This window comes from Hyperoodon ampullatus (genome assembly GCF_949752795.1).
Source record: "Hyperoodon ampullatus genome assembly, chromosome: 17".
NCBI classification, from domain to species: Eukaryota; Metazoa; Chordata; class Mammalia; order Artiodactyla; family Ziphiidae; genus Hyperoodon; species Hyperoodon ampullatus.
In genome coordinates, this window is record NC_136930.1 from 59,966,470 (window position 1) to 59,979,446 (window position 12,977).

Here is a 12,977-nt window from a genome sequence, read left to right on the forward strand (position 1 = left end):
CACAAAGTAACCGTTCAGTAAGTGTTACCTATCATTGTCATTACCATTACTGTTAGTACCCCTATTATTACTACTTCTGCAGGAATTGATCTTTTTATCAACAACTTATATTGAAAGCAAACTCTGTGTGAGGCACTACGGATCTAGTGGTGAATGGCAAGTTCTATTTTTGCAGAACTTAAGACTAGTAGGAAGCAGGTACTGAACAATTCTATGTAAAGGGGGTTGCTTTTTTCTCTGGTTGCGGAGAATGGGCTTAGTATCCTCTTATGGGCTAGTGAAAGGCCAAGGAGAGCTTTTCATGAAAAATTCATGTGAAAGTTGAAATACGAATGATATGTACATAAATGGAAGAACTGCATTTTGAACTGAAGATCAAAAATAAATTTACATATGGTTTTCCTCTCAACTTTTACATTGCAATAAGATGTATTAATCTTTGTAACTTAATTCATGATGCCTGTAACTGTGTTCTCTTTGTTTCTTTTCAGTTTGGATGTGAAATTAGTTTTCCTGAATTTTGTTTAAAGGGAGTCACACCTAAGAATTTTAGTACATCTAATTTAAAAACTTGCTTTCTTGACAAAAAGATAATACCATCAAAGGATAAGAGCATTTTGCCAAAGGTAATCTATGTTTAATTGTTTTTGCAATCATCTATTCATGAATATTTTATTTTTATAAGATATGTTTGAATCTTCAATTAACATTACTAATATATGTGCTTAAGTGTGCTCACTTGCATAACTTTTACTATAATTATAATTAAGTGCTTAAATTATACTGTATTATCAGTATTGAATGTTGGCAAAACTATCATTGTTTTAAATTGTTTTCAAAATGGAACGATCGTAACTTTAGATCAGTATAGGCCTGAAACCACTTTTGATTTGAACTTTACCATGTGACCTTTCTAAGACTCAGTTTGAAGGGAGTATGATACAGTGGAAAGAGAACAGGCTTTGATGTTAGGTAGACCTGGGTTTGAAACCTGACTTTGTCACCTATGAGGTATTGTCACCTTGGGTAGATTGATTAATTCATTTATGAAATGGAGATAGTAATAAACACTTATCTTACAAAGTTATGAGGGTTAATGAAGTAAGAGATTAGCATCTGACATAGTACCTGATATTTGCTTCATTTACAGTTTAAGAGGTATTGATTCTTGTCCCATGTCTCCATAGATTTATTCTTAAAATGCAAGTAATTATAAAGTATAATAATTAAAAGGGGTTTGGTTGGCTTTTTTTTTCACATTGGAAAAATAGTATACGAAGAAGTATTTATATAGAAGCACTTTAGAAATTCACTTTGAAGGATGCATTTCAAGAATGTGCAAAACATAGGGGTCATGAGGTTACAAGGATGTCAGATTGATGGGTAATATTTTCTGATCAAAGGGTGGTACAAAAGACATACTTCTGATGTTGATACATTTCCTAATAGTTCAGAATTACTTACTTTAAGTAACTTACCATGACCATCTTTCACAGGAATATTAAATTCTTTTCTAAAGATTATAATCATAAGATTGATGACCTTAACTTTTCTTCTTTGGTAGTACACCATTCAAGTATGAATAATGTGTCTGATTTTTGCTGCTATTGAGAGAAATTTAGGGTTCAACGTCTTAAATAAATGTAAGCCTCTCTCTCTATGCATAAACAAATACATGCATACATACATACATATATATAAATACACACTAGGTGTGTTGTGTATGTATGTGTACATACACATACATACACATAATCATATATGATGAAATTGCTCAGCTTTCTGCAAGTTTAAAACTTTGTGTGTTTGAAGGTGTGTTTGCTTTTCTTTGCGCTTCTTGTGAAGCACTCTAGCCCCAACTCTTGAATTACCTTCTTCACTAGCTCACTCTTAGTTTAGTTTTAGAGTATCCAAAGAAATACTGAATTTTATTTCTCTGAGTGGAGCTTTCTTTGTTAATTAGTATTCTTGTTTTACTAGTTCTCTTTTTAATTACTTTAGTATTTCCTCCAAGGACTTTGTTTTGTTTTTTGTTTTTTTTTATCTCAGCATGCCAAAGTTCATCCTGGAGTGTCTTTTTTTTTTTTTTTTTTTGCGGTACGCGGGCCTCTCACTGTTGTGGCCTCTCCCGTTGCGGAGCACAGGCTCTGGACGCGCAGGCTCAGCGGCCATGGCTCACGGGCCCAGCCGCTCCGCGGCATGTGGGATCTTCCCGGACCGGGGCACGAACCCGTGTCCCCTGCATCGGCAGGCGGACTCTCAACCACTGCGCCACCAGGGAAGCCCCTGGAGTGTCTTTTCTTTCTCTTAGTTTCGCAGACCCTCTTCAACATCCTAGCCTTCTGGCTTATCTGTCTGTCTTCCTAGAGATAAACAGGAAAAGTTGAGAACTCTTGTCCTCTGTTGCTTCCCTCTTTCTATACTCATTTTCCTCCTGTTAAAACTCTTTCCAGTTAGTAAGAAATCTCCATATCTCTCCACTCGGAAAAGTAGAATTGATATGGAAGAAATTCTTATCTGCGATAGAGAATTAAGTGTTTGCCTTGCATAATACGTAAATACATGCTTTTTAAGATCCATTTTAAAGATTTAAACCCTGATCACTAATTTGTTCACTTTCATTTTATTTATAGTATTTAAAGTCTTACATAATTTTAATTTCTTTTTTAGGTTTTTCATTATTATGGCCCTGCTTTGGAATTTGTGCAGATGATAAAATTATCAGACCTACCTTCCTGCTATATGTCAGACATTGAATTTGAGTTGTATCCTTTTCATTTACATGTTCATTATAGATCACAATTTATCTGTGTCAAGTAAGACTGTTTCCTGGTACCACCACATTTAAATATTTGCCCATACTTTTGTTGTTGTTTTTCTTTTTTATAATATCAGTATACTTTTCATTGCCATTGCTTTAAGAGAAATTCTACAACTTGCAAAAAAAGAATACTCCTTCAGGCACGATATTTATGCCTCTAGAATAGGCAGAAGCCTTCCTGAAATTATTACTCATTGCTTATAGGGTAGGTAAGAGGGAGAAATGTTAGGAATCTGTGAAGAAAAAAAAAATTTATATACTATTGGAATGTTCAGATGTTTCTCTTGCCATTGGCAGGATAGATACAAGTGCCAGTCCACTGTATCTTTTTAAATACTTAAGTAAATAAGAATGCTATCACATATATCTGTAAATATTCAACATATTTTAGACTCTTTTTAAAGAAAATATATCTAAGAAGTTTTAGGAACAGACCTAAGAACAATGTTTTATATAAAAAGAATTTATTGTTGGCCAGAAATGAAACACTAGTACAGTGTTCTTGAATTTTTATTCAGAAGCTCCAGTTTGTACAAATCTCTGGTTCTAATAGTTTACAGTAATGCTATTTATAGTATCACTATTTCTTGATGTATTTTCAGAATCAGAAAAATAATTGTCCTTGGAAAAGAGTAATTGTGAGTTCCCACAGTTAAAATTTTTGATCAGTGAATTTAAGCACCTTGTGAATTGGAGAATCAAACTTATTTTAGGGAGTTGAATTATTTGACAATTACCATTTCATCATTTCTTTAACTCCTAAGTGCAGAGGACTGACAAAAAACAATACCAAACAGAATTCCAAGTTGCTGTTGGAGCAGATTTCTTCCCTGTGTGGCAAGGTATAGAGGGTGTTTTTTGTTTTTGTTTTTGTTGTGTTTTTAACTTAACATTTACAGATGTATGAGAAAAGGGAATGTATTTTTTAAAATCTGTTTCTGTGTGATGATTTGGTTTCTTTAACTTAACATAAGGTTTTGGTCCTAATTCATGTTAAGATACTTTGGACTTTTCATAATAACCCCAAAGTCTTCTGCAGACATGAAGGGATGGTTTTTTTTTTTAGAAGAGATTTTCAAAAATAAGCTTCATGACTGATAATTGCTTTTAGAACACATTAGATTATTGTTAACCTACCCCTTTCACATCTGATTTCAGTTCTGTGGCAAGATATGTGTATGCTTGCATTATCTTTTTCATGGTAGGATGGGTAGGTGGAGGTGAGAAAAATGTCTAAAGCTTCACTAAATTATCATTTGTAAGTTTTCAGTTCTTTTTTAATTTTGGTGATGTTTAGAAGATATTCAGCTATTTCATTAGTTTATATATATATATAAAACATATAATGATATAGTAGAATTGGTATATTTAAAAAAATTTTAAACTACAACATAAAGAATTTTAAGTGGAATCATATAAAGTCAAGTACAGTTTTCAATAGGAAAAATTAAAATTTTTTTCTGGTTATTTGCTCAACTACCTTGTTTCTATGAAAACAATTTTTAATGCACAAAATGTTCATTGGCAATATTTACATCACATTTTCTTATCATTTTAACAACAAGTACTCTATTATCAAATAGTCCTGCAGGGAGAAAAATGATTGTTATAATTATGGTTTCCCCATGGCACTATTAATCAAACCTTGGTTATAGTTCCCTTAGAAAATTGATGTAGTAAAGGAAATACGATTTTGGCCTTAAGATGCTTGGCTATATAATAACTTAAAATTTTGACTTCCAGCCTCATTTTTCCATGAAATTAATAGTTTTTAAACAGTGTATCAGAGTATTTATTTGATGAAATGGCCTTTAAAGGAACAGTCTGAAGATAATGTTAGCCTGTTTTTTCACCTCTGAAGAACCCAATGTGCTACATTTTGAAATTTAAAATTTCCTTTTTTGTTTATTCAACATTAGTTCTACTTTGTGCAGTGTATTAGATATTAGGGCTCCAATGATGGATCGTACAGATGAAGACTCTGCCCTCATGGAACTTACATTTTGGTAGGAAAAATAGAAAATAAGAGCTATGAAGAAAATGAGCAGGCTGAGATAGGGTAGTAGGGTGGAGGGCGTCCTTTAAACAGGTTAATAAGATCATACATCTCTACAGAAATTTGCACACAGAAGTCTTGTGAAGTGGTATAGTTTAAAAAAAAAAGCACTAAGAATAAAAACAAACAAACAAACAACTCTGTTCATATTTTAACCCAAGTAGCTAAATAGTTCACTATGTAACCCTATCCAGGAAATGAGAATGTCATTTATCATTAATCATCTCACCTATATTATCAAATAAGGGAGGGAGGGAACATGATATAGTAGAAAGTCTCAAGTAAAAGAACATGTACTTTAGAAAACTTTGATTTAAGTCCTAGCTCTGCCACTCACTGGTTTATAGCTTTTTAAATTGTGAACTGGAAATAATAATTCCTATTTTGCCTATTTCAAAAAGTTGCAATGAAAACCAAATTGGAACATATTTTATAAACTGTACAGTATGATATAAATGATGGTTTCTATCTAATTCTTGTCTTTGAAGTTTATGTGGCCCAAATGATAGACACACTTAAGTGAAACATTTTCCTGAAATTTATAAAGCACTAGATATCCTCTAGATATTTTGAAGTTATGATGAAATTTTTAGGAATTAGTTTTATAGGTAATGTTTCAAGTCAAAATCAGACATACGCCTATAATTTAACTCGGGTATAAAATAATTCTTAATCCATCTCGATATTGAAGATAGGCAACTCTAATCCTAGAAGAAAGCTAAACTATTGGTATCTATTAATATAGTATTTTCAATTGTTTTATTTTAAATTTGTTGTATTAGATTGTCATTTTTATTGCTTCTTGGACAATGACTATGAAATATTGGACTACACTTTATCAGTCAGGGACAAATAAATGGAACTTTAAATATATGTTCCTACTTTAATTCAGCAAAGGGATAACTTTTAGAAACATACAGTATGTAATTTGGCTAAATCTAAATGTGAAGCAGTTCACTGCCCTATTACACTGTGTCATAGTTAGTCTTTTACATTTTTGAAAAAAAAAATTGAATTCCATGGTCATTCCTTGAAATAATCCCAGTGCTTTATAACATGGTTTTCATTTATTTATTCAACTTTTTTTTTTTGGACTGCCTGCCAGTTGCTTGTTGCAGGTACTGGAGAGAATAAAGTGGACAAGGTCCCTCCTTGGGAAGCTGTCAAAGTGCTTAAATTCTAGTGCTTTATGTGATCCTAAGTCAACTTTTGAGCTTAAAAAAGATGTTTGATTAGCCTCAGAATAAAAATAAAAGCCTTTTAGAGGAAAACTTATTTTATTAGATTAGAAAAGGCAAGATAAGTTTGTTAGGGAATCATGATGTCTATTAATCATATAGACGGGATATTTTTATTAAAGAGGAGAATTTATAAGGCTAAAAACATGATTGCCATAGTGCCTGCTTGTTTGGGGGTTTGCCTACTGAAAAGATTGAATCAAAGTTTTGAAACTTGGGTTTGAAATGTTATTTGGCTGTTACATTTTGGAATAGAATGTTAACATAAAAGGATCATCCTCAAGCCTCTCAAAGTATATCTAATGATTAGTGTATGAGTGAGAACAAGTTATCAGAATCCAAGTTTGTTGTGAATGTAGTGTAAACTACTGACATAAATTTATTTTGTAGGGAATTATAGCTTATGGGATTTAGAAAAGTTTATTTTCATATTTGTAGCAAATGTTTAATCAAAAATAAGCTGTCTCAGAAATGTAGTCACTTCCTTTGCTGATGGGTCAGGACACATTTATGTCAGGCTATAAATTATGCAATGAACTGCATTTAGTATCTTTACATTGTTAAGCTGTAACTATAATTGTAACAGTTTTATAATTGTTAAGCTATAATTGGGCCCTGATCTGGCATACTCACATTACAGCTTTGTCACCCTTTGGGCCAGACAGTTTTGTTATGCATTCTGGTCTAAGAAGTCTTACTTATGCAAGAAGGAAGAACTAAGACTTAGTGTTTAGGAAATTAAATATATATCTTTTATAGTTAATGATTATTTTCCATTCCTAAATATTTTTATTTTTAATGTCTAATGCTTGACTATGTAAAATACATTTGACTTAAAATAAAAAGGTTATGGCTATAATAATCAAGAAAAATAAGCATATTTAATTTTACCTTCCTTGTTTTACCTCCCGATAGACTTATTTTCATATTCGTTAGTTAAGAATACGTAAGTAAAAATAATAAATAGCAACTAAAAGTATTAATTAACTTTGTGTCACATATCTCATGTAACCCTTCTATCTACATAGGACAGTAAAAAGTGATTTTGCATTAGATTTGAGATCGATAGCAAATGCCTTGCCTAAATTTCCCCAAAAGTAAAAAAAGAAATGTATTTATTGGGATGTGCTGATTTTGTAGCTTACATTTCTAAAATAACAGGCAAAATACAGCTTTCAAGGTTGCAGTTTGTTTTATTCAGTGCTTAATCAAACTGACAATTTACCTAAATATATTATGGTGGGTTTTGGGGGACAAATATTTAATAAACATCTGTGTGCCCAGCACTGGGAATACAAAGTTGAATAAGTTGAGTTTGCTCATAAATCAGTTAGAAGCTGCTGTATGTTTTCTGACATATGATTCATGGTTTCTCTAAATTTTATACCTATTAGCATTAAATTTCTGATATCTAGCAACAAAAGTTTTGAAATTGCCTTTAGATTCTAATTTTGAAGCCAGACCAATAATCCGTCCAGTCAAAAGTTTATAAAATTATGGCTTGGTATGACAAAATCTTTTGAGGATAGAGTTTGTGACCTCTCATTGATTTGCAGATATACGAAGAAATTATACCCACAACCTAAACTTAAACACTGTGAATAAGGTTTTCAGAGATATATGACTCAGTGGAAGGAAAATGGATACCTGTAACTTTGAATTCTTTCTCTGTTTTCTGGCTTTTTTTTTTTTTTTTGGTGGAGGTGGGGCAGTGTTCTTGTTTTTTTCTTTTTTTTAGTTTTTATAGTGGAATTCTTGGGAAAGAATGTGACTAAATACATGTTACGTAGGTGAAATATGAGTGGAAAATTGTCAGATGACGCTATTTTAGAGTTGATTTCATTGTGCAGTCACTAAAAATATGTTCTGTTTTATCCAGGTTGGTGCTCTTTTTGTATTGCCATGTACCATTAGTAGCATACTTATTCCTCCTCCCAGCCAGCTCAGTTCAAGAAAATGGAAGGAATATATAGCTAGAAAGCCTAAGACAATCAGTGGTAAGTAGTACATTTTTAAGTTTTAATGGTGCAACATAAATAATGTATTTATCAACTTTGAAATGGAGATAACATTTCTTTATGAGAAAATATATTATTACTACTGATTAAGAGGACCCATATCATTTTAAGATGTTTTTTCTATCTAACAACCTACTGCAACAGAAAGTATATACAACGTTATTCATTCATAAAATATCAGTGTTCTAAAGGCAGAAATTTTGGTTAATTGGATAGTTAATTATATTAAACATGGGTTTCTTAGAGACATTTCTGGAATAAAATTTATGGAAATAGGTTAATTTATTATATGGTATATTAAAAAAACAAACTCGTGATTACAATTTTCTGTAGAATTTATTTAACAGCTTTTTATATGCTATGCAGGATTCTAAGTACTTTAGAAATCTTGATTCATTTAATTTTTATAATAACCTTATAAACTTAAAATAACCTTATAAACATTTAACAGATGAGGAAATTGGGACTTGGAGAAGTTACAGAGCTATTAACTGGCAGAAACAGGATGTGAACCAAGATTCTGCCAAGTAATAGCTCTAACATCTCCAAGGATTTGAACCCAGGCACTCTGCTCTTAACCCCTGCACTGTGTTGCCTCTCTAATAATCTATTACATTCACGATGTCATTAATTTCTATTATGAAATCAGATTATTTAAATCCAATCTCTAATACTTCATTAAGTAATTGCAGGTCAAAATGTAGTTACTTGTCCAAAGTCACATAGCTAAAGTGTGTTCCTTCGTACTTTGTTTCAGTGTTTTCTGTTTTAATTGGACAATGATTTGTTTAGTTTAATTCTGAGCTTATACTTAGTTTTTGTGACCCGTGATATGATGGGACTAAGAACTGGAATTGAAACATATCTACCCAGATTGTAATCTCTAGAAATACTCTAGAACCTTAGAATCCTGAGGAATACAATTTTAAAATCAGCGGTTTACACAGTACTTTATAGGAAATAGGTGAGATACTAAAATTCATTTTAGCAAGTGTTGAATTTGAAATGTAGATAATATCTATGTGGAAATTTAAAGTTAGTGTTTGACGTTTAGATGTATATCTCTAGAGAGTGCTCAGGGCAGGAGATTTAGATTTTTAGTTTACCAGCTCTTTTGTTTATCTATTTTACAACAAATCACCCTAAAACTAAGTGGCTTAAAAGAACAAACACTTTATTTGCTCATACTTCTGTGTTTGAGCTAGGTTCAGCTGGGCAGTTCTTCTGCCAGTCTTACCAGTGGTCACTGATATGTGGCTGTGCTGAACTTGTGGATTATTTGGAGGATGGGCTCAGATGGGATGCAGGCACAGCTGTCTTTCTCTCTCCATGGAGTCTCAACGCCTTTTCCTTGCCGCATGCTTTTTTCTTGTAATCTCTGGAGCAGGTTAGCTGGAATTTTTTACATGGCTACTCAAGATTCCAAAATGTAGAAAAATTGAGGTGACAAGGACTTTTTAAGGCTTATTCCCAAAACTGGCCAAGGGTCACTTCTGCTGTATTCTTATTTAAAGCTACTCACAAGAATGGGCCAGATTCAAGAGGGAGGTGACTATACAAGGGTCTGAATACTGGGAAGCCCCCAGTGTAAAAGTCCACCGCGGGTGTATAAAGGTGATAGTGGAAACAGGAGTGGTTGGGGAAAAAACACAGACAACATGGCTAAAGAAGAGAGCCAAGGATAGGACCTTTAGAAATACCTGAATTTAAGGTAAAGTGGAGGAAAAGTTAGAAAATGGTTTAGTAAATGGTAGTTGGAAGACCCTGAAGAGTTATAATCATTAACATCAATATCAAAATACCATTTATTGCATAATATAGAGTATAGTACAAAGTGTGGTAAATAAAGGGAAGTCAAACTGGGTTCTTACACTTGAGGAATTAGAGGCATGGTCCTTTTCTTTGTAAAGTTTATAGTCAAGTGAAGAAGGCACTTTGAAAAATCATTATAAATCTCTTTAGCCAGCAGGGTGAAAGTGAAGTGGAGGATACTTTCGGAGTGTATGACCTAACGTTGCCTTAAGAATTCAGGAAGGCTTCTTGGAGGAAGAGACATAGTTAATGTAGTTTATTGCACCCTACTAATTCGTGAAGAAATGTAGCTTTAACCCTTCTCAGCTCACAGGGAATAAGTGTATACCTGGTGATTTTGGCTGATGCTAAAACAAAATCAGAAGTAGACTTACTGGGTGGCAGTAGAGTCAGTTTCACTATACTACGTGAAATCACGGGATAATATCCATTTCTCAATATTACATAGGTTTACAACTTATTAACATGAATAGTAACATCTCTTAACTAAACTTGAGTGTATTCTGGACAACCCTTTATTTTTCCTCTTGTAACTTTTTCTAAGATAATTTATTGATTTAGAATTTACTCTTAGTTTTTTTTTTTTCATGACTTTCATTGCAACTTTAAGAAAATACCTTATCATGAGGCTTGATTTGATTTTTTAAAATTATCACCTCTTAAAATTTGGGGATTAGTATTAGTAACTTCTGAATAATAATTAGACATATATCACATGACCATCTTCGAAGCCAAGTTGTTGATTAGGCTATATCATTAAGGGCTGATTAAGCTGACACTTTACAATCTTTTTTTTTTTTTTTATCTCAGAAGTAGAAACAATCAAATTGAACCGTTGATTATTAAGTTCTATTTTACCCATAACCCTTTCTGTAGGGGAAATTATTTATCCCATTGACAGAACTTCTTTTGTAAAGAGTAGCCAAGTTTTAGCTGGTGTAAGTTTTGATGCCTCTTACATAGGAAAACGTCATATCGCATTCATAGTGCCACTACTAATAGCCTCTCTCACTACAAAATAAGGTATTAACTATCAGCCTCCTAAATCAAAACTCTGTTTCCCCATAACCTACTGAATCATGCCCAACTGTTCTTTGCTGTTGCCTTCCTTGTCCCCTATCCTCCAGACTAAACTTTGTACTGTTTCCTAAAACTATTCCCTGGTTTTACACCTTTATGATGTTGTTATTCATGCATTCAGTCGGTCACGTTTCTATTCATGCTTTGTAGATACTATGAATCAGGTATGGTACTGCAATCTGGGGGTTGCTGCTGAGCAAGACAGACTTGGCTCCTCCTCTTCTAGAATTTATACTGTAACATAGAAGAGAGGCACTGAGGAGGAGCTGAAACAATCCCTAAGAGATATTACATAAGTAAAACAAGGTGTGCAAATGTTATTATGCTACCATTTGTGGTACAAATAACAGCTCAGATGTGTGAAGTAAGCATTTATAAGTATTTGTTTGTATATGCATGAAATACTCAGTTTTTCAACAGATATTTTTATTGAGCACCTACAGTATACTAGGCACTGTTTTACCTGCTGGACCAGCAGTAAACTGAACAAAGAACTTGCTCTTGGGGAGCTTACATGGTAGTGGAGGTAACAGGTTTAGTTCTTACCCCAGATAGACATATGGCTGGGTCTCTCAGTTTTGGAAAACCTTTACTCCAAAGTCATTTTCTCATTCAGGACCTAATTTTTGCCATCCCATCTAAAATTGCAAATGGACTCTCTTCCTGACATCATCTCCATCTTCCCCGCTCAATTTTTTCTCCTTAGTGCTTATTACCATCTAATATACTAAATGTGTGTCCGTTTCTCTCACTAGAAGTGAGAAGAGGCAAAGTGAAGTTTTTTTACTTTTATTCATTGCTTTATTCTCAGTGCCTGGAACAATGCCTGACACTTAATAGGTACTCAAAAACATTTGTAAAATAATAAGTGAAATATATAGTGTATTTCCAGTTAGTAATAACCGCTGTCTGGAAAAGTAAAGAAAGACTTTGAATGGACTGCAATGTGAACCAAAATTTGTGCTCCAGTTTTTATCAGTTGCTTAGGTTTAATGTATCATCCCTTGATGAAATAAAGGGATGTATCGATATATTATACATAGGACATACGTATTAGTTTGAACCATATGGTATTACTCTCTTTGTGTATCAGAAATTGTTAAAATATCAGCAATTCTTATGGTTTGACCTAAAATAGAAGAACAATGCCCAATTTGAAATATGCTTAAATTAAGAGTAGCAAAAGAATGATTTTTAAAAGTATTTTTCAGTGAAATACCCAGAAAGTATTATGGTACTGGGAAAAACGTAAAAGAACTATATGAACAAATGCAATTAACTAAACCTTATTACATTTCTGAAGAAAGGCTTCTATATTTAAAACTATATTGAAAAGCCAGTTGTATAATGAAAAGAGCCTGGCTCACCATATGTTCACAGAGATGTTTTATGAAATTGTCAAAAAATTGGATGTTGATCATTGCCTAATTTTATACAATAAATGAAAAAGCTAAGGTACAGAGAAATCAACAAATTTCTCTAAGGTCACAGGGTGAAATCAGAATTTCCACTCAAGTCTTTCTACTGGTCATCCATGATCATTTCATAATCCTGAGTTCTGTTGTTGCCTCATTCTTTTAAAAATTGGAATTCTTTTGAAAGGAAACATTTTAAAGGTACTCGGCAAAAAAAAAATTATTAGCAAGGACTAATGAAGCGTTTTGAATTGAGGAAGCATGTGCCTTCTTCATACTCAAGTCAGTGTGATCGAAGTGTTTCAAAATAGTGAGCTGAAACTAAGGTTAAAATGACTCAGTGTAACTGATTTATAAATAATTTTGATCTTGAGAAAAGGTAAAGGACTTAAAGATTTTGAAAGAGATTTCAGTGGCAGAGACAAAGTATTCTTTCAGTCAGCAAATATTTATATTTATCATGTGCCCGTTGTGTTCAGGGCATTATTCTAGGTGCTAGGAATTCAGTAGTGAAAACAATCAGCCAACTTTACTGTA

The 12,977-nt window shown here is 32.8% G+C and overlaps 1 protein-coding gene across 2 annotated transcripts in view; it reads left to right on the forward strand.

The window, feature by feature from the left end:
- The window catches only part of MTBP (MDM2 binding protein), a gene marked incomplete at both ends in the record, with an annotated part of 69,222 nt that overhangs the window by 10,615 nt on the left and 45,630 nt on the right, over positions 1–12,977 (forward strand). For both annotated transcript variants that reach the window (XM_079722555.1, XM_079722554.1), the window contains 4 exons: positions 492–626; positions 2,671–2,765; positions 3,591–3,663; positions 7,995–8,112. In XM_079722555.1, coding sequence (XP_079578681.1) covers positions 492–626; positions 2,671–2,765; positions 3,591–3,663; positions 7,995–8,112 — 421 coding nt within the window. The remainder of the gene's footprint in view (positions 1–491; positions 627–2,670; positions 2,766–3,590; positions 3,664–7,994; positions 8,113–12,977) is intronic.